At 43.3% G+C, this 25,035-nt stretch overlaps 1 protein-coding gene across 5 annotated transcripts in view; it reads right to left on the reverse strand.

Moving 5' to 3' along the window:
* Positions 1-3,883: 3,883 nt before the first annotated feature.
* Positions 3,884-25,035, reverse strand: part of FAM114A1 (family with sequence similarity 114 member A1) — a 39,211-nt gene continuing 18,059 nt past the window's right edge. For all 5 annotated transcript variants that reach the window (XM_040418984.1, XM_040418982.1, XM_040418981.1 and 2 more), the window contains exons 7-14: positions 20,171-20,323; positions 19,967-20,090; positions 19,416-19,501; positions 11,953-12,120; positions 11,285-11,424; positions 10,324-10,396; positions 7,966-8,019; positions 3,884-5,170 (exon numbers count right to left, since the gene is read on the reverse strand). In XM_040418984.1, the coding sequence (XP_040274918.1) occupies positions 5,075-5,170; positions 7,966-8,019; positions 10,324-10,396; positions 11,285-11,424; positions 11,953-12,120; positions 19,416-19,501; positions 19,967-20,090; positions 20,171-20,323 (894 nt within the window). In that variant the 3' untranslated portion in view covers positions 3,884-5,074. The remainder of the gene's footprint in view (positions 5,171-7,965; positions 8,020-10,323; positions 10,397-11,284; positions 11,425-11,952; positions 12,121-19,415; positions 19,502-19,966; positions 20,091-20,170; positions 20,324-25,035) is intronic.

Here is a 25,035-nt window from a genome sequence, read left to right on the forward strand (position 1 = left end):
TTTTGCTGAATCTTTGCCCTGGGTTATGGAAAGTCTGAAAACTGGACGAGATGGGTCACCTCTGTAGCCAGTAAATGGATGACTGGTTATGATCCTTGAATCAAGGGGGACCAGGAATTAAAGACGAGAGACCTGGGAAGAATCGCCAGGGGTGAGGTATTATTTCTTAGTGACTTAAAATACCAACTGAACAATATTTCTGTGAATCTCTATGTAGAGAGCTCCACCTAGTGGTGGTTATAAGCAGAGAGAAATGTATCATATAACTACAGCTGTGTGACAATTTGGAGCTCTTTATAACCAATAACAGAGCACCGGCGCTTATAAAGAATTCTAGACCTATTTAGATAAAAAGATCAATATCAGATTGACGGGCACCCCAGCCGCTTAGCTGTTTGAACAGACCATTGTGCTCTGGTGAGTGCCGTGGCCTCTTCCTAGATCAGTGCCGTGATGTTCATCGATCATGTGGCCTAGGTGTAGCTCAGTCCCATTCAAGTGAATGCGGCTGAGCGGCAATATCAAGCGCAGCCACTGTCAAATGAACAATGCTGTTTTAGTAAGCTACGAGGAGGCGGCAGCCTCCTCAAACAGTTGATCGTTGGGGGTCCCGGGTGTCTGACCTATGCCAATCTGATATTGATCCAGAAAGAAGAAGGTCACCAATATCAAAATTTTGGAAAACCTCTTTAACTTCACTGTAACCGATGATCAGAAATGATAATCTCGTATGTCTGAAAATGAACCAGTCAGGGGATAAAAATGGTTTTGGATCAATAAATCCCTGAAAATGTCCTACATGGCAGTCAATAGATACAGCTGCAATTATTCACAGGGTTCATCAGTGATCTATTATCCCAAATTAGAAAGCGTTATGGATAAAAGGTTGAATACGATGTATGTATGACGTATACCTCTAAACATGCACATAGATCTACATGAGAACTATATCCATCGCAGGTATAAAGGGTTTACATACAATGAAACAGAAGGACTCTTTATATACATTTTATTCTTCATGAGAAAAGCCACAGAAAATTGGATTCTGGTCCACAATTTCTGAAATAAAATAAAAAAGGGAACACATCTGTGGCACTCTAAAGCAAGGGGTCAGCAACCTGCGGCACGGCAGCTGTTGTGAAACTCCCAGCATGCCCCATTCACTTCTATTACAGATCAAAGAAGATGCATGCTAATAGTACTAGCTTCACACCAACTGGAGGTTGCTGACCCTTGTAAGTCTACAGCTCCTGTGGGTCAGTTTGACCCTGTCATCAGACTAGCTGTAAACTGAGCACACGGTCCATGCTGGGAAGGATATTTATTATATGTATTCAGCAATATTAATTTCTTATAAATTCTCATACCAATCAAAACAATTATTTCATCCATAAGGTATTTAGATATGAATGCATCTGTGTTCTACAGCTGTTTAAGTCAGGAATCTCATAAGCTTAGGCCGTGCATCAATGTATGATTGTGGAGGTCCCAACGATGAGCAGAGGTGGGGCACCATGGACCCTTCACACCAGCATACATACAAAAGTGGCTGTGCCTGGTACTGCAGCCAATTCAGGGAAAGCTGCAGAAACTGGTATAGCCACATATGGCCGCTGCTGTGCCAGGTACTGCAGTGATGGGGCAAGAGCACCGCTGCGCTGGTGTGAGTCCTGGCAGTACACAATGATCGCTTATCCTAAGGACAGGCCATCATTGCGATATCCAAGAAAACCTTTTACCTTAAGGCCCCTTTACGCTGATAGATTTAGCAGGCGATTGTCGGGAAAGAAGTGTTCTTTTCTGACAGCCACCTGCTCGTCAGTGCAGGAGACCATTGCATTTACATTAAGCAATCTCCTCCACTGTACAGGATGGAGCCATGCCTTGTCCCCATACAGAATCATGGTTTGCTGGCAGCAGAGGCTGTTTAGAGGCACAATCTGCTGCCGGTAAACAATGATTAAGGTGACTGCATGAAAGATCCAATTCCCCAATGAACAAGTGTTTCGCTCATTCATCGGTTATTCAGCGGCACCTTCGCTCTAGTAGATAATCGCTAATGAGCATTCCTACTAACGCTTGTCAGCAATTATCTGGCTGATGTTTGGCCAGTGTAAAGGGGCTCTTGGATGCAAACAAACAGTGAATGTCTACTGGTGAAATCATACGACCAGGTTCATTTAATAGTCATTCACTGGACAAATATTTAAAGGGAACCTGTCATCAACTTTATGCTGTCCATACTAACAGCAGAATAAAGTAGAGACAGGTGTGAGATGATTTCAGAGGGCTGTCATTTATAAGTTAAAAGTAAGTGGTTGCCAAGAACCAACATCACAATCATTGCAGACTGGGCCTGGAAAAGAGTCACAGCCACCTGAGAAGAGTCCTGGTTATTCATAAATTCCTGCTCTCCCGCCCATCTGCTGATGACTGACAGTCTAATACCTAGTTTTCTCTCTAAAAGAGAACTGCCAATCATCAGCAGATGGGCGAGAGAGAAGGAGGTTATGAATAACCAGGACTCTTCTCAAGTAGATTTGACTCTTTTCAAGGCCTGGGCTGCAATGATGATGATGCTGGTTCTTGGCAGCCACTTACTTTTAGCTCATGAGCGACACACCGCTGACATCAGCATTTCTGTCACTATTTTAGGCTGCCCTCAGTGATGTCAGCGTAAAGTTGATGACAAGTTCCCTTTAAACACTTAGACAAACCTACATCTGCAAACAGACAGAAACAATTGTGGCTGTATCATGGGAGGTAAAGACACATGGGGTGAGAACGTGTCAGGGGACCAATGGAAACTTTGAGCATTAAAGCGATTCCAGCTTTTAGATACTGATAACCTATCCTCTGGATAGGTAATCAATATCAGATTGGTGAAAGTTTGACATTTGCCACCCCCCACTGATCGGCTGTTTACGGCAGCCACCAGTGCTGGAAACTAAACAGAGGACTTGAATTGGATCTGAGCAGGCTTCTGCTACTGGCTCCATCCACCGTTCAGGTTTTGGTGCTAACGACTGTTGCAAACAGCAGGTGTCTGACCCCCACTGATCTGATAATGATGACCTTTGTGGAGTAGAGGTTATCAATATCTAAAAGCTGGAATACCCCAAAAGGGGTTCTCCGAGAATGATTTAAAATGGCTGCCAGCAACCTGTCCTAGAATGTGACATATACTACATATTGGTGACTGTTCCTATCAGGCTGCTCAGCCATGATGGCATATCATAGAATGGATCACATCATTACCATCTATTGTACAGCAGTGCAGTATGTAGTGAGGCCATGCCCAGTCACCCCACTAGACAGCTGTACAAGTGGAGGCAACCAGACCTGCTCACATACTAGGACAGGTTTCTGGCGACCATTTTAATTCATTTCTGGAGAACCCCTTTAATGGTATGAATAACCTTTTTGTATTTCTGTGACTTTTCCTATGACACCACAGTTCCTATTTTTATAGCAATCTGTTAATCATTATAATAGCTTCTTAAGCAGAAAATAACTTTAAATAATTAGAGACTATTAACTCTGGAAAACCTACTCTAAAACACTGGGGCAGATTTTCTAATCCAAGACCTGCCAGCTTTATCTAAGTGGCTGATCCTGGATGATACATTTGGTGCATCTTTAGTCTGCCCAGTCTAAGTTATACCACTCGTTACTGGCTGCACTTTGCACCATAATTTTGGTGCACACTGTCATCTTAGAGGGGTTGTCCCACAAAAAATATTCTACAGTTTTCAAACCAGCACCTGGATCTGAACACTTTTGTAATTGCATGTAATTAAAAATTTTGTATAGCCACTGAGTTATTCAATAAAATGTATCTGTATAGCGCCACTTAATTTCTTATTTCTTTGACTGGCTCATTAAGATGGCTGCACATGCTCAGTTTCATCCTTTAACTGCCTCCTGAGCTGTGATTGGCAGAGCATGGACACGCCCCCTTAGCTGCAGCAGAAAAGACACTCCCCTTGAGTTATCAGCTTAATATAAATTTTGCAGAGGAATGAATGAATGAGGAGGTCTCTAGATCCATGTGAGGTACAGGGCTGGTTATAGCTTTGTTAGAAAGTCATTGGCATAGACTATATGATCTCAGATTTTTTTACATTATTCATGGGATAAACCCTTTAAGTTACACTCCTTTCGAACAAGCCACTTGTGTTCCTGATAAGCCCAGTCCCGTTTTTGGACAAGCCAAAAACACCTCTAAAACATCTAATAAATGTGGTGTAAAGCATATATGCCACAAATTGCACCAGAATTCTGGCACATTTTGATTAGTAAATCTCCCCCATTGGGTTAAACTTTATACACTGTGCAAATGTGCATGTGCCAGACCCTGCACCTGTTCCCAGTGGACAGGTAGCATAGCTGTATCTTTGTACACTTAAAACCTGCTTGTTAAAGGGAACTTGTCAGCTGGTCAGTTTCCCATGGGATTATGTTATCTGTTCAATACCCCAAAGCTTAAAGGGGTTGTCCCATTACAAAAATAAGTGTCTGATCGGCACGGGTCCAACAGCTGGGTTCCCAACCTTGATCACTAGAATGGGGCCTTCATTCCCCTGTTTGAATAGAGCGACTGAGACACGTGTGTGTATGCCGCTCCATTCATTTTTATGGCACTCCAAGAGATACCGGAGCACAGGCTACCATTCTCGTGATCGGGGGCCCCAGCAGTCAGACCTCCACAGATAAGGCACTTATCCTCTATCCGGTAGACAGGGGATAAGTTCTTGAAATGGGACAATCTGCATATCTGCATCCACTAAATAATTTTACAAACTGCCAGTCAGGGAATAAGAAAAGTGAACTTCTTACAGTATCTCCACTCCACCATTCTGCAGAAATGTGACTTCTTTTAACTCTTACTGACTAAAGGGACTCTTCCAGTTTCTAAAGAGTCAAGAGGGCAGGGCTCACTTTTCTGACCTGCACTTTAGAAGGCCAATGATTGGGTATAACAATGTCCGCTAACTCAGGACTGATAGGGCTTCGTCCAAATACCATAATCTAGCTGTGCTGCATATGAGCTCAGATTGGAACAGAAAAGCTGCTATGCTTTAGAAGAGGTAGCCTGAATGTGGGAGAACTGAAGAATAGGGAGAAGGAGCCGGAAAGCGTCCTGGATGTAGGTCGTGCTGTTGTTCCCCTGTGGAATAAAGAAATACAATTATTAATATTTTATCTTACCACTGACGCAAAATGTGCAAACAGTTTTGTCTCCTATGACAGATGTAAATTAGGAAAAAGCGTAAAAGATTGTACATAAATCTACAATTTATTCAAGAAATGCATCACTTTTCGGTACAAAATACTGGAGTACATGGCCATGATGTTTCTAAATTGGGCAAAATGTTCCATGCCAAATAAAAGAGGTTTTCTGGGTGCCTAACATTCATGACCTTTCCTCAGGATTGGTCATCAATACCTGATCGGTGGGGGTCTGACGCTCAACTGATCAGCTTGAAGAACTGCCAAGGCCTACTCACAGTTTACCAAGCACAGCGCCATCCGCTGGATAGCAGCTGTGATTGCTATTGCTGCTCAGCCCCCTTAAAAGGGCTTCTGTCACCCCCAAAACACTTTTTTTTCTTCTCTTTCGGTGAAGTCATCGGCGGTGGCGCACAGAGAGTGCTGAGGAGGCGAACCTCCTTCTCTCAGAGCGCCTGCGCCGAATGAAGACAGGCGAGGGATTTGAAATGCTGACAGGGCCAGCCGGAGGAGGAGAGCGCTCGCTGGCCCTGTCAATCAACAGGAGGAGGGGGCGTTTTTTTGCAGCGGCTACCAGCAAGTAGACGCCCTACTTGCTGGTAGTGAAGTGATTTGCATATTTTAAAAGATCGATTTTTAAGGAAGCGAAGCCACAGACAAAGGTAAGAGCCCTATATAGGGAATAGTCGTTAAATAAGGATTTTAACAAGCCCAAAAAAAAAAAAGTGTTTTGGGGGTGACAGAAGCCCTTTAACTTGAATGTGACCAAGCTGTGGCTAGGCCATGTGACCAATGAACATCATGTCACTGGCCTAGGAAGAGGCCGCATGAGCGCTGCGGCCTCTTCAATGGACTGATCGCTGGGGGTGCGAGTCACACCTCTACTGAGGATAGGTCATCAATATTAAACACCCAGACAACAACTTTAATGAATTTGTTACAAGTTGTGTAAATTTGAAACTCACAAGGGAGCGACCCTGATAGCATCAACCAAACTTTAAGGGAAATGTGTAACTACCCCAGAAGAGAGTAACTGAAAGGGTTCATTTTCATATTGTTATTTGGTTAATTGAAATTTTCTGATTTGTTGTAATTGCATACTAAATATTATTGTATGGATAGGCCAGATTTAACAACCTCGACTCAGCCCCTTTAGGTTGCTAGGAGATGTACCTGATTCCACCCCTGATCAGTAGAGAATTTGGGGGTCATTTACAATTTGAGGTTTTGTGTCAGTTTTACTCCTGGCTGTGTGTGCCCGCACCAAATTTATGAAAACATAGACCACTGTGAAAAGTGGTGAGAAACATGAAATGTTGCAGAAAAAGTTTCAGTTGCCATGACTTGTGACTTTTTTTACCACAAAATTGACGTGTCCGATCTGCTAAATAACCTCACTTAGCTGAGAAAGAGAGAGGATCTACATGTGCTTGCTCCTCCTACATGTGCACATTTAAAAAGGTCTTGTCACCACAAAATGCAATGCAATCTGAAAACACCATGTTATAGAGCAGGAGGAGCTGAGCAGATTGATATCTAGTTTTGTAGCAAAAGACTGAGTAAAATCTGTAATTGATATATCTGCTTTTTCTACCTCCTGTGAACTATGGGGTGCTATTTGTTTCCAGTGCGTTTTGTGACACAAAATTTATTTTCTAGAATTCTACAAAATGACATTCTCTGCGACAAAATGAGTTTTGGGTCACAAAATAAAGCTGTGAGTAACACCTCTTTCCTGTACCAATAGGTATTCACAGGAAGTGAAAGAAGAAGAGATATAAATGTATAAATTATAGGTTTTACTGAATCTTTTCCCACAAAACTACACATCAATCTGCTCAGCTCCTCCTGCTCTATAACATGCTGCCTGCAGATTGCACTGCATGTTGTAATGACAGGTTCTCTTTAAGGCTGATGTAGACTTTTCCACAGTGAGAGGGAACATTGCTAACGCACCCTTTCCCACTTTGAGACTGTTTGGCCAGCCACATCTTAATTTTGCACCCCTCTAGCCTGGGAATTACAGAACATATATCCAGAACCTAATTGCATGCTTAAGGTTCTGCAGAGAGAGAGACTTTAGAAAGAGAGAGAGAGAGAAGGAATACCACAACTCCCATCGTAGCTGCTATCCATATATTGCTATTGAGAAAGAACTGCACTGTGATTTGCTTTGAACTGTGGCTGGATATCGCTGGAAGTACTACTACCTGGTAACTCTCTCCATTACCGTACGCCGGCCATCATACCTGCATCCACACTCTTACCTTGCACCCTGCCAAAATACTCCTGCCTTGTGTCCTCCCAGCGGCTTGAAGAGACTGCGGCATTGCAGTGAGCGCTGTGGCCTCCTTTCAACTTACCCTAGGCCAGTGACATAACGTTCATCGATCACATGACCTAGGTGCAGCTCAGTCCCATTGAAGTGAATAGTGCTGACCTGCGATACCAAGCACAAGCGCTAAACAATGTACAGCCTGTGCTTGGTAAGCTGCAAGGAGACTGATGGGGTGGAGGTGCTGGGAGTCAGACCTCCAGCAATCAGATATTGAGGATCTATCCTGAGGATTGATCATCACTCATGAAAACCGATTTAACTGTCAATTTCCTGGTGACAGATTCCCTTTAAGGACTTATCTTCTGGAAAGCAGATAAAGCGGGAAAACCCTTGTAAACTGTGGTTTCATTTGTCTATAGAATGGTTAGTATTGGAAAAAAGGTAGAGCATGTTACCTCCAGCTGTATACTGCTGACCATCGGGTTCAATACTTCGGCCTTCAACTTGCTCTGTAAAGAAGAGATAATTTTTTTAGCTTCCAGTACGTATCTGCAATACCGTACACATATTAAAGGGGTTGTCTGGGATATACAAAAATTTGGTGCCTGTTCAATCCCTTGCTGCACCAACAACACTCCTCCGGTGGTCTCTGCTTACTTACCTGCAGTAATGACTTGCTGTACATGACCATTTTACTGCTGACAGCAATTGTGCCTCAATGTATGGCATGAGACCGCTGAAGACAGTGATTGGCTGCAGCAGTCACATGTACATGTACAGCAAGTCAAGATAACAAAACCACCAGAGGTACAGGTAGGTAGAGTTTTCATCACATTCCCTGCCCTTTGTCAAATGTTTGCACACCTACATATACTGTGTGCTGCAATAAGTGGTCGTAATATATTAGGAGATTGCTTTCTCTCTTATATATATATATATATATATATATATATACACTGCTCAAAAAAATAAAGGGAACACTTAAACAACACAGTGTAACTCCAAGTCAATCACACTTCTGTGAAATCAAACTGTCCACTTAGGAAGCAACACTGAGTGACAATCAATTTCACATGCTGTTGTGCAAATGGGATAGACAACAGGGGGAAATTTTAGGAAATTAGCAAGACACCCCCAATAAAGGAGTGGTTCTGCAGGTGGTAACCACAGACCACTTCTCAGTTCCTATGCTTCCTGGCTGATGTTTTGGTCACTTTTGAATGCTGGCGGTGCTTTCACTCTAGTGGTAGCATGAGACGGAGTCTACAACCCACACAAGTGGCTCAGGTAGTGCAGCTTATCCAGGATGGCACATCAATGCGAGCTGTGGCAAGAAGGTTTGCTGTGTCTGTCAGCGTAGTGTCCAGAGCATGGAGGCGCTACCAGGAGACAGGCCAGTACATCAAGAGACGTGGAGGAGGCCGTAGGAGGGCAACAACCCAGCAGCAGGACCGCTACCTCCACCTTTGTGCAAGGAGGAACAGGAGGAGCACTGCGAGAGCCCTGCAAAATGACCTCCAGCAGGCCACAAATGTGCATGTGTCTGCTCAAACGGTCAGAAACAGACTCCATGAGGGTGATATGAGGGCCCGACGTCCACAGGTGGGGGTTGTGCTTACAGCCCAACACCATGCAGGACGTTTGGCATTTGCCAGAGAACACCAAGATTGGCAAATTCGCCACTGGCGCCCTGTGCTCTTCACAGATGAAAGCAGGTTCACACTGAGCACATGTGACAGACGTGACAGAGTCTGGAGATGCCGTGGAGAACGTTCTGCTGCCTGCAACATCCTCCAGCATGACCGATTTGGCATTGGGTCAGTAATGGTGTGGGGTGGCATTTCTTTGGAGGGCCGCACAGCCCTCCATGTGCTCGCCAGAGGTAGCCTGACTGCCATTAGGTACCGAGATGAGATCCTCAGACCCCTTGTGAGACCATATGCTGGTGCGGTTGGCCCTGGGTTCCTCCTAATGCAAGACAATGCTAGACCTCATGTGGCTGGAGTGTGTCAGCAGTTCCTGCAAGACGAAGGCATTGATGCTATGGACTGGTCCGCCCGTTTCCCAGACCTGAATCCAATTGAGCACATCTGGGACATCATGTCTTGCTCTATCCACCAACGTCACGTTGCACCACAGACTGTCCAGGAGTTGGCAGATGCTTTAGTCCAGGTCTAGGAGGAGATCCCTCAGGAGACCGTCCGCCACCTCATCAGGAGCATGCACAGGCGTTGTAGGGAGGTCATACAGGCACGTGGAGGCCACACACACACTACTGAGCCTCATTTTGACGTGTTTTAAGGACATTACATCAAAGTTGGATCAGCCTGTAGTGTGTTTTTCCACTTTAATTTTGAGTGTGACTCCAAATCCAGACCTCCATGGGTTGAAAAATTTGATATCCATTTTTTATTTTTGTGTGATTTTGTTGTTAGCACATTCAACTATGTAAAGAACAAAGTATTTCAGAAGAATATTTAATTAACTCAGATCTAGGATGTGTTATTTTTGTGTTCCCTTTATTTTTTTATGCAGTGTATATATATATATTTATACCATATTTTCCCCCCAATTGGGGTCTGATCTGAGATCTGATTGAGGGTCTTATCAACATTGGGGCCTGATGTCTGATTGGGGCTGTGAGTTGAGGTCTGATTAACATTGGGGGTCTGATTGCTGGTCTGATCTGAGGTCTAATAAAAAAAAAAAAAATTCTTATTGTCCTCCTCTAAAACCTAGGTGCGTCTTATGGGCCACTGCATCTTATAGGGCGAAAAATAAAGTATAGAATAATTACCAACCAGAATACTTACCCCAGCAGAGGTTAAAGTTTCAGAAAAGCTTGTTGACAGGGAGGATACTTCTTTACACATAGCAATTGTAAGTCTAAAGTATTAAAACAAAAAAAGAAAAATCATGTGAGGTAAGCCCTCCACCCTTATACCAAAAAAAATAACTAAGAAATGTATCATCGCCAGAGCATGGGGAGTGCAATATACTCTTGTTCATGTGGTGGACCTAGGCTCAGCTACCCCCTCACTGAGCATGGCACATGTAAGTCTGGGCCTACACAGTGACTGTAGAGGTTGTTGTTCCTTCAATATGTAAAGATAACCAAAGCACCAGTAATCTTTTAAAATGTAGCTTTTTAATTTCCACCAGGCAGCAAAGCAACAGGACAACAGATCAATTTCAGCCTCCCAAAAATATTTTTGGGGTGACCTGGGGCTGCACAGAAGCCATGGGTATGCTTTGTGTTACATGACGGCAATTCATGCAGCTATCATACAAGCATTTGTAAGCAAATCAATACAATCTCACGTATCGTTTCTTGACCACAGTTGTAGATGTCTCTACACAACAAACAGGTGACATCCTTGGCAAATTCATTTATAATCTGCAGTATAAAAGGGAATAAGGCTAGATCCATGAGGCGACCGCAACTTCACCAACCCAATGTGGTCAATAGCTGGTTGAATTTGAAGGTAATACCTCCATTAACCCACAAATTCAAGGATGAGCGAGGCTACAGCCATCCAATGGAGACCCAGCCTAAGGGTTCCAAAATCTGAGGAGCTGAATACATTGAATATATCTTATAATATATAATAACGTCGGTGTACTTAGCTTTTATCCCTTTGATCGATATAGTAAACAATGGTCTAGTATACCGAAGCTCCATCTGCACCTCCTTCATGAATGTGGGTGCCCAAGATGGCATTAATGGAACAATACTAAATGAATATAAGCAGTTGTATAGCATTGCATACTCACTTGGCTAAGACAATAGCTTGGTCTTTCACTGGTTTTTCCACATCTTGTCCATGTAGTATGAGCTCCGCCACCTTATGTAGCTGCTCGATGCAGCGTGCTGTAATTTCTGCCAGATTTTCAACAGATCTCATGTATATATCCTGGAAGAAATGAGCAAGAAATCAGTATCATTTTCATATTATTCGACAAATCAGGTCTTACTTTTTATATTTTGCATTTTTTGTAATAAGCATCTTAACATCAGTTACATAGACACCCATGGTTCTACTGAACCAAAATTAGATGACCAGCGCACTTTGACTTTTGGCTTCTGCAAAAATAACTCATTGGCCCAGATTTCATGTCACAAATTATGACGCATGCCACATTTGCACATGATTGTTTGAGAATTTCTGTGCTTGTTGCCACTTTGCAAAGTATTAAGAAAAGAAGTGGGGCTTAGAGGTAGGGGCAGGGCCAGCCCAAGATTGGTGTAAAGTTAGGTTGTTTTTGTATGTTTTTCTCCCACGTTTGATGTAGATACATGATGTGTACGTTAATCGGATGCCATACAGTGTCATCCATCACCACAGGGTTCCATTGATTTATTTTGGCTCTCTACAGTTCTCATAAAACTAGAATATTTATATTCCATTGAAGAAAATTAGACAGGTACATGATAAACTTACTTCAGAGCTGAGCTCCTTCTTAACCTCAGCTTTGCCTTCTTCGCTGGCCTCACTTGGGCTATCCTTCACAACTTCTTCTACCTCCTGAACATTGATGGCCATCTTCTCTGGCTGTTCTTCTGAGTACAGGTGCTCTTCTGACAACCAGTCATGAGCCTTCTTCATTGCCTAAATATGATGCATAGGAAAGACTGCAATTACAACCCTTTTCAAACCCTGTCCAAATACTTATATGTGCAAAAATCATAGATTTATCTTTATCACATACCGCTTGCTATCTACATAATGCGGTAGCTACATCACCTCTCAGGGTAACTGGCCAAAAGGCACCATGTGGTCAACCCTGTGACTTGTGCGCCGTGTGATGCCTCTCAGCTAAACAGGTCACCTTCTAATATCAGAACCAGATGTTATACCAGATGAATGGTACTGAAGTAGTTTCGGACAGATCAGATTTGTAGTAAGGTCCATCTTTTGTGCCAACCACTTACTGATAGGAACTGACCCATTACGATATCATCATTTACAAAAACATTCTGCAGCATGCGTAGTACATGTCCTGCAGAACATGATATAGTACAGAGCTTTTTTTTTTTTTTAAACAATATGCAGTGAAACGTTTATAAAAAAAAACCAAAAAAAACGCCTCTTTCAGCACTTTCCAATGCAAGTCTGGGTGGTCATCTCAAAGAGGTTTCATTGTAGTTTGTAACTGGACCTGACTTTAAATTTTCATGTGATTGACAGGTGCAGGTCCGAGAGGTGGACAACGAGAACGGAGTGGGGAGAGTCGTGGCCGGGTTTCCCGGTGTCCGGCCACCACCAAGTGTTGCTCCCATACAAGTAAATGGGAGTGCACTGCGCATGAGTGCACCCCACTCCCATTTATTTCTATGGGGCCGACAGAAATAGCCAGCGCTTGGCTATTTTCGGCGGCTCCATAGAAATGAATGGAGGGTGGCTGCACATGTGCAGTGTGCCCTCCACTACTTTCCCCTCTCCATTCTCCGTGTAGGTGTGGGGTCCCAGAGGTGGGACCCACATTTTTCAGACAATGGGGGTATATCCTAGCGATATGTCCCCATTGTCTGTGATGGTAAAACCCCTTTCAGTAAACACATAATGAGTAGTACATCTCTGTATTTTCTTTGTGCATGAGGCCTTATAAGGAATAAGCAACCAGGAAAAAGTTACTTTAAAGGGGTATTCCCATCTGGGGCATTGATTGCATATCAGTAGGATATGCCATAAATATCAGACCCTCTCCTATCTCCAGATTAGGGCCCCAAAGTAAATGGAGACCACTGTCCATTCACTGCTAGGGGACTTCTGAAAATAGCTGAGAGCAGACTGAATGAACCGTACAGTATGCAACAAAAAAGCACGGTGTGAGCTCCATTCACATTAGAGGCTCTATTCTGGAGACAGGAGAAGGTCACGGAAGTGTGACCACACCTGCCATTTATGGCATGTCCCATCAATATGTTTCCGTTTACAGGCTGCAGCATCACAAAGCTGTATTCGACTTGTGACCACTACAGCCAGTCACTGGCGTCAGCTGTCTAGGGCACGTGATCGCTGCAGCCAATCAACCTCAAGGGTCGCGTGCCATATACAGCCTGTAAACAGAAGCCGGAAGCAGCTCTGAAAACGGTGGGGGGTTAAGTGGGAAGTATCTGTTCTTTTATTATTTCATCACATTTAGGGGCACTGGGGCACCGGATGGCCTCACTGTAACATAAGTGCATGTAAATTATAATGAGGGCACCTTCACACTTGTTTTGATGCAGTTTTTGAAGTCTATGCCATCCATAATTTTGGCTTTAAAAACTGCTAAAAAAAAAAAAAAAAAAAAAACCTGCATCAAAATGGTACAGTACAATGGAAAGTCCCCTTAAAGGGGTTATCCCACAAAAAATATTCTAAGGTTTTCAAACCAGCACCTGGATCTGAATACTTTTGTAGTTGCTTAACCACCTCAGCCCCCAGTGCTTAAACACCCTGAAAGACCAGGCCACTTTTTACACTTCTGACCTACACTACTTTCACCGTTTATTGCTCGGTCATGCAACTTACCACCCAAATGAATTTTACCTCCTTTTCTTCTCACTAATAGAGCTTTCATTTGGTGGTATTTCATTGCTGCTGACATTTTTACTTTTTTTGTTATTAATCGAAATTTAACGTTTTTTTTGCAAAAAAATGACATTTTTCACTTTCAGTTGTAAAATTTTGCAAAAAAAACGACATCCATATAGAAATTTTGCTCTAAATTTATAGTTCTACATGTCTTTGATAAAAAAAAAATGTTTGGGTAAAAAAAAAATGGTTTGGGTAAAAGTTATAGCGTTTACAAACTATGGTACAAAAATGTGAATTTCCGCTTTTTGAAGCAGCTCTGACTTTCTGAGCACCTGTCATGTTTCCTGAGGTTCTACAATGCCCAGACAGTACAAACACCCCACAAATGACCCCATTTCTGAAAGTACACACCCTAAGGTATTCGCTGATGGGCATAGTGAGTTCATAGAACTTTTTATTTTTTGTCACAAGTTAGCGGAAAATGATGATTTTTTTTTTTTTTTTTTTTTTCCTTACAAAGTCTCATATTCCACTAACTTGTGACAAAAAATAAAAACTTCTATGAACTCACTATGCCCATCAGCGAATACCTTGGGGTCTCTTCTTTCCAAAATGGGGTCACTTGTGGGGTAGTTATACTGCCCTGGCATTCTAGGGGCCCAAATGTGTGGTAAGGAGTTTGAAATCAAATTCTGTAAAAAATGACCTGTGAAATCCGAAAGGTGCTCTTTGGAATATGGGCCCCTTTGCCCACCTAGGCTGCAAAAAAGTGTCACACATCTGGTATCTCCGTACTCAGGAGAAGGTGGGGAATGTGTTTTGGGGTGTCATTTTATATATACCCATGCTGGGTGAGAGAAATATCTTGGCAAAAGACAACTTTTCCCATTTTTTTATACAAAGTTGTCATTTGACCAAGATATTTATCTCACCCAGCATGGGTATATGTAAAAAGACACCCCAAAACACATTCCTCAACTTCTCCTGAGTACGGGGATACCAGATGTGTGACACTTTTTTGCAGCCTAGGTGGGCAAAGGGGCCCATATTCCAAAGAGCACCTTTCGGATTTCACTCCTCATTTTTTCCTGAATTTGATTTCAAACTCCTTACCACACATTTGGGCCCCTAGAATACCAGGGCAGTATAACTACCCCACAAGTGACCCCATTTTGGAAAGAAGACACCCCAAGGTATTCCGTGAGGGGCATGGCGAGTTCCTAGAATTTTTTATTTTTTGTCACAAGTTAGTGGAAAATGATGATTTTTTTTTTTTTTTTTTTTTTTCATACAAAGTCTCATATTCCACAAACTTGTGACAAAAAATAAAAACTTCCATGAACTCACTATGCCCATCAGCGAATACCTTGGGGTCTCTTCTTTCCAAAATGGGGTCACTTGTGGGGTAGTTATACTGCCCTGGCATTCTAGGGGCCCAAATGTGTGGTAAGTAGGTAAATGACCTGTGAAATCCGAAAGGTGCTCTTTGGAATGTGGGCCCCTTTGCCCACCTAGGCTGCAAAAAAGTGTCACACATCTGGTATCTCTGTATTCAGGAGAAGTTGAGGAATGTGTTTTGGGGTGTCTTTTTACATATACCCATGCTGGGTGAGATAAATATCTTGGTCAAATGCCAACTTTGTATAAAAAAATGGGAAAAGTTGTCTTTTGCCAAGATATTTCTCTTACCCAGCATGGGTATATGTAAAATGACACCCCAAAACACATTCCCCAACTTCTCCCGATTACGGAGATACCAGATGTGTGACACTTTTTTGCAGCCGAGGTGGGCAAAGGGGCCCATATTCAAAAGAGCACCTTTCGGATTTCACAGGTCATTTTTTACAGAATTTGATTTCAAACTCCTTACCACACATTTGGGCCCCTAGAATGCCAGGGCAGTATAACTACCCCACAAGTGACCCCATTTTGGAAAGAAGAGACCCCAAGGTATTCGCTGATGGGCAAAGTGAGTTCATGGAAGTTTTTATTTTTTGTCACAAGTTAGTGGAATATGAGACTTTGTATGAAAAAAAAAAAAAAAAAAAAATAAGCATTTTCCACTAACTTGTGACAAAAAATAAAAAATTCTAGGAACTCGCCATGCCCCTCACGGAATACCTTGGGGTGTCTTCTTTCCAAAATGGGGTCACTTGTGGGGTAGTTATACTGCCCTGGCATTTTCCAGGGGCCCTAATGTGTGGTAAGTAGGTAAATGACCTGTGAAATCCTAAAGGTGCTCTTTGGAATATGGGCCCCTTTGCCCACCTAGGCTGCAAAAAAGTGTCACACATGTGGTATCGCCGTATTCAGGAGAAGTTGGGGAATGTGTTTTGGGGTGTCATTTTACATATACCCATGCTGGGTGAGAGAAATATCTTGGCAAAAGACAACTTTTCCCATTTTTTTATACAAAGTTGGCATTTGACCAAGATATTTCTCTCACCCAGCATGGGTATATGTAAAATGACACCCCAAAACACATTCCCCAACTTCTCCTGAGTACGGCGATACCAGATGTGTGACACTTTTTTGCAGCCTAGATGCGCAAAGGTGCCCAAATTCCTTTTAGGAGGGCATTTTTAGACATTTGGATACCAGACTTCTTCTCACGCTTTGGGGCCCCTAGAATGCCAGGGCAGTATAAATACCCCACATGTGACCCCATTTTGGAAAGAAGACACCCCAAGGTATTCAATGAGGGGCATGGCGAGTTCATAGAAATTTTTTTTTTTTGGCACAAGTTAGCGGAAATTGATATTTTTAATTTTTTTCTCACAAAGTCTCCCGTTCCGCTAACTTGGGACAAAAATTTCAATCTTTCATGGACTCAATATGCCCCTCACGGAATACCTGGGGGTGTCTTCTTTCCGAAATGGGGTCACATGTGGGGTATTTATACTGCCCTGGCATTCTAGGGGCCCTAAAGCGTGAGAAGAAGTCTGGAATATAAATGTCTAAAAAATTTTACGCATTTGGATTCCGTGAGGGGTATGGTGAGTTCATGTGAGATTTTATTTTTTGACACAAGTTAGTGGAATATGAGACTTTGTAAGAAAAAAAAAAAAAAAATTCTGCTAACTTGGGCCAAAAAAATATCTGAATGGAGCCTTACAGAGGGGTGATCAATGACAGGGGGGGTGATCAATGACAGGGGGGGTGATCAATGACAGGGGGGTGATCAATGACAGGGGGGTGATCAGGGAGTCTATATGGGGTGATAACCACAGTCATTGATCACGCCCGTGTAAGGCTTCATTCAGACGTCCGGATGCGTTTTGCGGATCCGATCCATCTATCAGTGCATCCGTAAAAATCATGCGGACATCTGAATGGAGCTTTACAGGGGGGTAATCAATGACAGGGGGGTGATCAATGACAGGGGGGTGATCAGGGAGTCTATATGGGGTGATCACCACAGTCATTGATCATGCCCCTGTAAGGCTTCATTCAGACGTCCGGATGCGTTTTGCGGATCCGATCCATCTATCAGTGCATCCGTAAAAATCATGCGGACATCTGAATGGAGCTTTACAGGGGGGTAATCAATGACAGGGGGGTGATCAATGACAGGGGGGTGATCAGGGAGTCTATATGGGGTGATCACCACAGTCATTGATCATGCCCCTGTAAGGCTTCATTCAGACGTCCGGATGCGTTTTGCGGATCGGATCCATCTATCAGTGCATCCGTAAAAATCATGCGGACATCTGAATGGAGCTTTACAGGGGGGTAATCAATGACAGGGGGGTGATCACCACAGTCATTGATCATGCCCCTGTAAGGCTTCATTCAGACGACCGGATGCGTTTTGCGGATCCGATCCATGTATCAGTGCATCCGTAAAAATCATGCGGACATCTGAATGGAGCTTTACAGGGGGGTGATCAGGGAGTCTATATGGGGTGATAACCACAGTCATTGATCATGCCCCTGTAAGGCTTCATTCAGACGTCCGGATGCGTTTTGCGGATCCGATCCATCTATCAGTGCATCCGTAAAAATCATGCGGACATCTGAATGGAGCTTTACAGGGGGGTAATCAATGACAGGGGGGTAATCAATGACAGGGGGGTGATCAGGGAGTCTATATGGGGTGATCACCACAGTCATTGATCATGCCCCTGTAAGGCTTCATTCAGACGTCCGGATGCGTTTTGCGGATCCGATCCATCTATCAGTGCATCCGTAAAAATCATGCGGACATCTGAATGGAGCTTTACAGGGGGGTGATCAATGACAGGGGGGTGATCACCACAGTCATTGATCATGCCCCTGTAAGGCTTCATTCAGACGACCGGATGCGTTTTGCGGATCCGATCCATGTATCAGTGCATCCGTAAAAATCATGCGGACATCTGAATGGAGCTTTACAGGGGGGTAATCAATGACAGGGGGGTAATCAATGACAGGGGGGTGATCAGGGAGTCTATATGGGGTGATCACCACAGTCATTGATCATGCCCCTGTAAGGCTTCATTCAGACGTCCGGATGCGTTTTGCGGATCCGATCCATCTATCAGTGGATCCGTAAAAATCATGCGGACGTCTGAATGGAGCTTTACAGGGGGTTGATCAATGACAGGGGGGTAATCAATGACAGGGGGGTGATCAGGGAGTCTATATGGGGTGATCAGGGGTGATTAGGGGTGATCAGGGGCTAATAAGGGGTTAATAAGTGATGGGGGGGGGGGGTGTAGTGTAGTGTAGTGGTGCTTGGTGCTACTTTACTGAGCTACCTGTGTCCTCTGGTGGTCGATCCAAACAAATGGGACCACCAGAGGACCAGGTAGCAGGTATATTAGACGCTGTTATCAAAACAGCGTCTAATATACCTGTTAGGGGTTAAAAAAAACACATCTCCAGCCTGCCAGCGAACGATCGCCGCTGGCAGGCTGGAGATCAACTCTCTTACCTTCCGTTCCTGTGAGCGCGCGCGCCTGTGTGCGCGCGTTCACAGGAAATCTCGCGTCTCGCGAGATGACGCGTATATGCGTGACTGTGCGCAGCGCTGCCACCTCCGGAACGCGATCCTGCGTTAGGCGGTCCGGAGGTGGTTAAGTTAATATAGCCACTAAGTTATTTAATGAAATCTATTTGTATAGCGCCACCTGCTGTTTGCTCTTTTTCTAATCGCTCTGTCCTGCTCACTGAGATGGAGGCAGATGCTCAGTTCTCTCCTTCGACTACAACTAGCTGCAGGACAAAGGACATGACCCCTGAGAAAGGACACGCCCTATAAGCGTCCAGCTTGAAATAAGTCTGGCAGAGCAATTGCAGCAATGAATGGGGAGATCTCTGGATCCATGTGAGGTACAGGGCTGGTTATATCATGTACTATATGATGTCTGGAGCTTTAAACCTTGGAGTGTAGGTAATACCTTATTGAGCTTGTCTGGGGTAGCAGCAACATGCAGTTCAAACAGTAATTCAGTGAGCATCCTCGTAAACTCTTCAATCTCTTCACCTGTACAGATTAATAGAGGAAATTCACTATTGTAATTAATGATGAAAAAAAACGGAACTGAAGGGAACGGAGTGCACCAGAATGCATTCTGTTCCGTTTCATTGCGTTCCCATGACGCACACAAAAAGCGCTGGAAGCTGAGTGCGTCCTGAGAAACTGATCAAGACGGATCCGTCGTGACTCACAATGTAAGTCAATGGTGCCAGATGCATTTTGTCTGACACAAAAGAAAACGGATCCGTCCCCTATTGACTTACAATAGTTTGAGAGACGGATCCGTCTTGGCCATTTTAGAGATGATACAACCAGATCCGTTCATAACGGATGCAGACGGGTGTATTATCATGACAGAAGCGTTTTTGCTGATGCATGACGGATCCAACAAAAACGCAGATGTCACATAACTTCTTTAATATTTTAGTGGAACAGTTTACAGCAAAACTAGACAACTGAACGTAAGGCTACCTTTAGCATTGATTTCCTCTTCATTGACAAAATCCTTCTGAAGAAATATATCCTTGATTGCAATAAGATCTGCTTTTAATGTTTCCAATGTTTCACCTTCCAGAGATGATAAATAAGATTGGACCTGCAGTGAAGATTGGTGACCTTCAGATATGAAATTGTATAATGTCCACAATAAAAAGTCCAATCTCCTTTGTATATTACCTTTGTCTCACTTTCGTTGGAGAGTATTTCCAAAGCTTCCAGATGGGACAGTCCCTGGTACTCATCAAATAACAGACCAAAGTGCGCTGTCCTCTCATCTGACACTTGCTCGGCAAGCCTCCGCTTCTCTTTTTCTTTAGCTTCCCTCAGCATCTGCAATGACAACACAAGTTTGTTAACTTCCACACACACTGTACTGTATTATCAGTGTTCACTTAGGATACCGCACTCACAAGTGCCATCTCCGCTTATAATGCACAACAGTAGATCATCACTTGCAAGAATTGCGTTTTCAAGTCTTGCGATACACTATTTGTGAATATACAGTGCATTTGGAAAATCTTCAGATTCCGTCACCTTGTGCTAAATTAAAATAAAATCAAGTTGTCCCCCATCATTATGCACTCAGTAGCCTATAATGAGAAAGTGAAAACAGAATTTTAGAAAGGACAAACTAAAATTTTGCAAGTATTCAGACCCTTTGCTATGACACTTGAAAGGTATTCTGCAGAGTTTGGAGTAATTTTTAGCACAGTTAGAGAAACAGACGGCTTATATACTTAGAGGAGAGATAGATTGTAGGCAATTATGACACCATAGGGGTAGCAGCGCCGGTGGCAGCGTGAAGCTGCCGATGCTACAGTAATTGGATTTGCTACACTTAGCTGACATAAGAGATGAGTAGCATCTAAGCTAACTGACAATAGTCTGTGTCACTACTGAGAGTTTTAACCCTTTTTTTCACCTTTTGTCATTTTACTATGTGAATTAAATAAAAGTAAAGTTTTAAAGGGAACCTGTCACCTCCAAAAACCATCCCAAGCCGCCAGCAGTACCTGACAGTAGCCAGCAGCCTGTTTACGACGATAATTTTCGACCTGAAGGCCGAGGCGGCTAAAGCTCAGACAACGTTCTTTTATCCCCTGCCGGCGCGCTTCTCTAGTCAAACTAGTCATGCTTGAAGTCAATGGGGCAGCAGCCTCCTTGCGTCAAGTCAAGATAAAAAATTCTGCTGCACTGAAAGTTCCGAAGAGCACAGTGGCCTCCATAATTCCTAAAAGGAAGAAGTTTGGAACAACCAGGATTCTTCCTAGAGCTGGCTGCTCCACCAAGCTAAGTAATCAGGGGAGAAGGGCCTTGGTAAGAGAAGTGATCAAGAACCCAAATGGTTACTCTGGCAGATCTTCCAACATCCTGTGTGCAAATGGGAGACACTTTCAGAAGTCAACCATCAGTGCAGTATCCCTGCAATCTGGGCTTTAACCCCTTAAGGACACATGACGTACCGGTACGGCATGTTTCCCGAGTCCTTAAAGGGAACCTGTCACCAGTTTTATGGTGTCCTAACTAAGGGCAACATAAATAAGTGACTGATTCTCTTAACAAAATGCTGGGTTACTTTCGTTAATTGACCCAGTCAATCTGCCAACATCTTGTATTGAAAAGCTCCAGCTGATAATGATGAGTCATGAATATTTATGAGCTGACTCTCCCCGCCCACCTGCTGCTGAATTTCCATATGAATCAGCAGCAGGTGGGCAGGGGAGTGGCTATAGCTCTGAATTAAATATACGCTGGACTCAATGACATCATGCTGGACTCAAATCAGCTCATTAGCATGCGGCATCTTTGTGTGTATATTATGAGGTAACCATCTGTCACACCAGTAGGTGAATACATCTAAGTACTTTTTAGTAGTTAATGATTGTATATAATTACTTAGATTATAATCAAATATCCACATGACAGGTTCCCTTTAAGGACACATGACGTACCAGTACGTCATGGGTTTAAAACGCGATTGCGGCGGGGGTTAATCGGAACAGGATGCCCGCTGAAATCAGCGGGCATCCTGTCACAACGCCGGGGGGGTCATGTGACCCCCCCCGTATCGGCGATTGCAGCAAACTCAGACCTGCTGTCAATTCAGACCTGCGGTTTGCAGCGCTCTCTGCAGTTTCTGCCCAAAATAAAGATTTTTTCACCCCCCCCCCCCCTGCACCCCTGAATGATTTTATGCCGGCGGGTGGTGCAGGGGGGGGAAGGGGGTTGCAGGCGGTGCGGGAGGCGTGAGGTGCGGCAGGCAGGATCGCGATCCCCCGTCCGCCTCCTCTTGAATATTCAATGGTGTCCAGTGGGTAAACCAGAGTGTCAGCACATTGCTGACACTCTGGTATAAACGGCTGACATCTGTGCTGTGATGTCAGCCGTTTAACCCTTTCCACACCGCGGTCCGTACGGACCGCTGTATGGAAAAGGTAAACAGTCAGGCTCCCTCCCTCCCCTCGGGGGGCTGCTGTGCCTTTGCAGCCCCCAGACAGGATGGGGTCACAGCAGAGGGAGGGAGCCCCCCTCCTTCCCCTTCCCAGTCTGCTCAGTTGTGGCAGACGGGGAAGGTTCCCATGGCATCCTGCTGTCCATGGTGCTGAACAGATCTGTGCTAAAGGCATAGATCTGTTCAGACAAAGTGTAAGTAAAATACAGTACAATACACTATATAGTGTACTGTAGTGTATTATACACACATCAGACCCACTGGATCTTCAAGAACCAAGTGGGTCTGGGTCCAAAAAATAAAATAAAAAGTGAAAAAAGTAAAGATAAAAAAAAACACATTTATTTATCACTGAATAAAAAAAAAATAAAAAAAAATACACTACACATATTAAGTATCGCCGCGTCCGTAACGACCTGATCTATAAAACGGTCATGTTACTTTTCCCGCACAGTGAACGCCATAAAAATAAAAAATAAAACCGTCACCTCATCCCGCCAAAAATGAGCCCCTACATGAAAGAATGGCTCAAAAAATAAAAAAAAACTATGGTCTCAGACTATGGAGACACTATAACATGATTTTTTTTTTTGTTTCAAAAATTATTATTGTGTAAAACTTACATAAATTAAAAAAAGTATACATATTAGGTATCGCCGCGTCCGTATCGACCAGCTCTATAATAATATCACATGACCTAACCCCTCAGATGAACACCATAAAAAATAAAAACTGTGCTAAATAAACAATCTTTTGTCACCTTACATCACAAAAAGTGTAATAGCAAGCGATCAAAAAGTCATATGCACCCCAAAATAGCGCCAATCAAACAAACAGTCATCTCATCCCGCAAAAATTATACCCTACCCAAGATAATCGCCCAAAAACTGAAAAAACTATGGCTCTTAGACTATGGAAACACTAAAACATGATTTTTTTTTTCCAAAAATTAAATCATTGTGTAAAACTTACATAAATAAAAAAAAGTATACATATTAGGTATCGCCGCGTCCGTATCGACCGGCTCTATAAAAATATCACATGACCTAACCCCTCATGTGAACACCGTAAAAAAATAAAAATAAAAACGGTGTAAAAAAAGCCATTTTTTGTCATCTTACGTCACAAAATGTGTAATAGCAAGCGATCAAAATAGTGCCAATCAAACCGTCATCTCATCCCACAAAAAATTAGACCCCTACCTAAGATAATCGGCCAAAAACTGAAAAAACTATGGCTCTCAGACTATGGAGACACTAAAACATGATTTTTTTAGTTTTCAAAAATGAAATCATTGTGTAAAACTTACATAAATAAAAGAATTGTATACATATTAGGTATCGCCGCGTCCGTGACAACCTGCTCTATAAAAATACCACATGATCTAACCTGTCAGATAAATGTTGTAAATAAATAAAAAACTAAACGGTGCCAAAAAAGCTATTTCTTGTTACCTTGTCTCACAAAAAGTGCACCCTTATAACCATGTTATAAGGGAAAATAATACAATCTACACAACCTTGAACCCAAACCTGAACTTCTGTGAAGAAGTTCGGGTCTGGGTACCACATTCAGTTTTTTATCATGCGCGTGCAAAACACATTGCACCCGCGCGATAAAAACTGAACAACGGAACGCAATCGCAGTCAAAACTGACTGCAATTGGGTACCTACTCGCGCGGGTTTGCCGCATTGCAACCGGGACGCCTCCGGAGCCAAAACGTGACGCTCGTGTGAAAGAGGACTTAGATAGGCAGACAACCAAGACAACACAAGAGTGGCTTGGGTCAAGTCCCAATAGAACAGGTCTGGAGAGACCTGAAAATGTCTGTCCACCTATGGTCCCCATCCAACCTGACAGAGCATGAGAGGACCTGCAGAGAAGAATGGCTGAAAATCCCCAAATCCAAGTTTGCAAATCTTGTGACATCATACCCAAGAAGACTGAAAGCTGTAATCGCTGCTAAAGGTGAGCAAGTCCTGAGTAAAGGGTCTGAATAAGAATTTCCTTTTCAATAAATAAGCAGATTTCTGACATTCTGTTTTCACTTTTTCATTATGGGATATTGAGTGCAGAATGATGGGGACATTAGCAGGGGCCGCAACATAACAAAATGTGAAAGCAGTGGAAGGTTCTGAAAACTTTCCAGATGCACTGTAGAGTAAAATATTTCTATTCAAAGGGCTTTTCTAGGATTATAATATTGAGGGCCTATAGTCAGGATAAGAAAACAACAGCATGGCAGTCCCACTGAATTAATGAGCAGCAGTGTTTCAAAGAGTGTTTACCAGACACAGGGCCACACATATCATAGTGCCTGCACCTGGTTCTGAAGCTGAAAGCAAGGGAATGGGACTGAGATGCATTTCCAGGCACAGCCACAAAAGGTGTAAAGGGTATGCAGCAGTCCAGGGGCTAATTGTGGGGTTATAGGAGTCAAATCCCCACCAATCATACATTGCTACTGGCAGGCCATAAATGTTATATTCCTGGAAAACCCATTTAAAGATTCTGATGCATGCTTAATTACCAAGTTTGGAGAGCCCTTCACAATGTGGGTACCCGGGAGGGAAACTGATCACAGGGGAT

Source organism: Bufo bufo, chromosome 2 (assembly GCF_905171765.1).
Source record: "Bufo bufo chromosome 2, aBufBuf1.1, whole genome shotgun sequence".
NCBI classification, from domain to species: domain Eukaryota; kingdom Metazoa; phylum Chordata; class Amphibia; order Anura; family Bufonidae; genus Bufo; species Bufo bufo.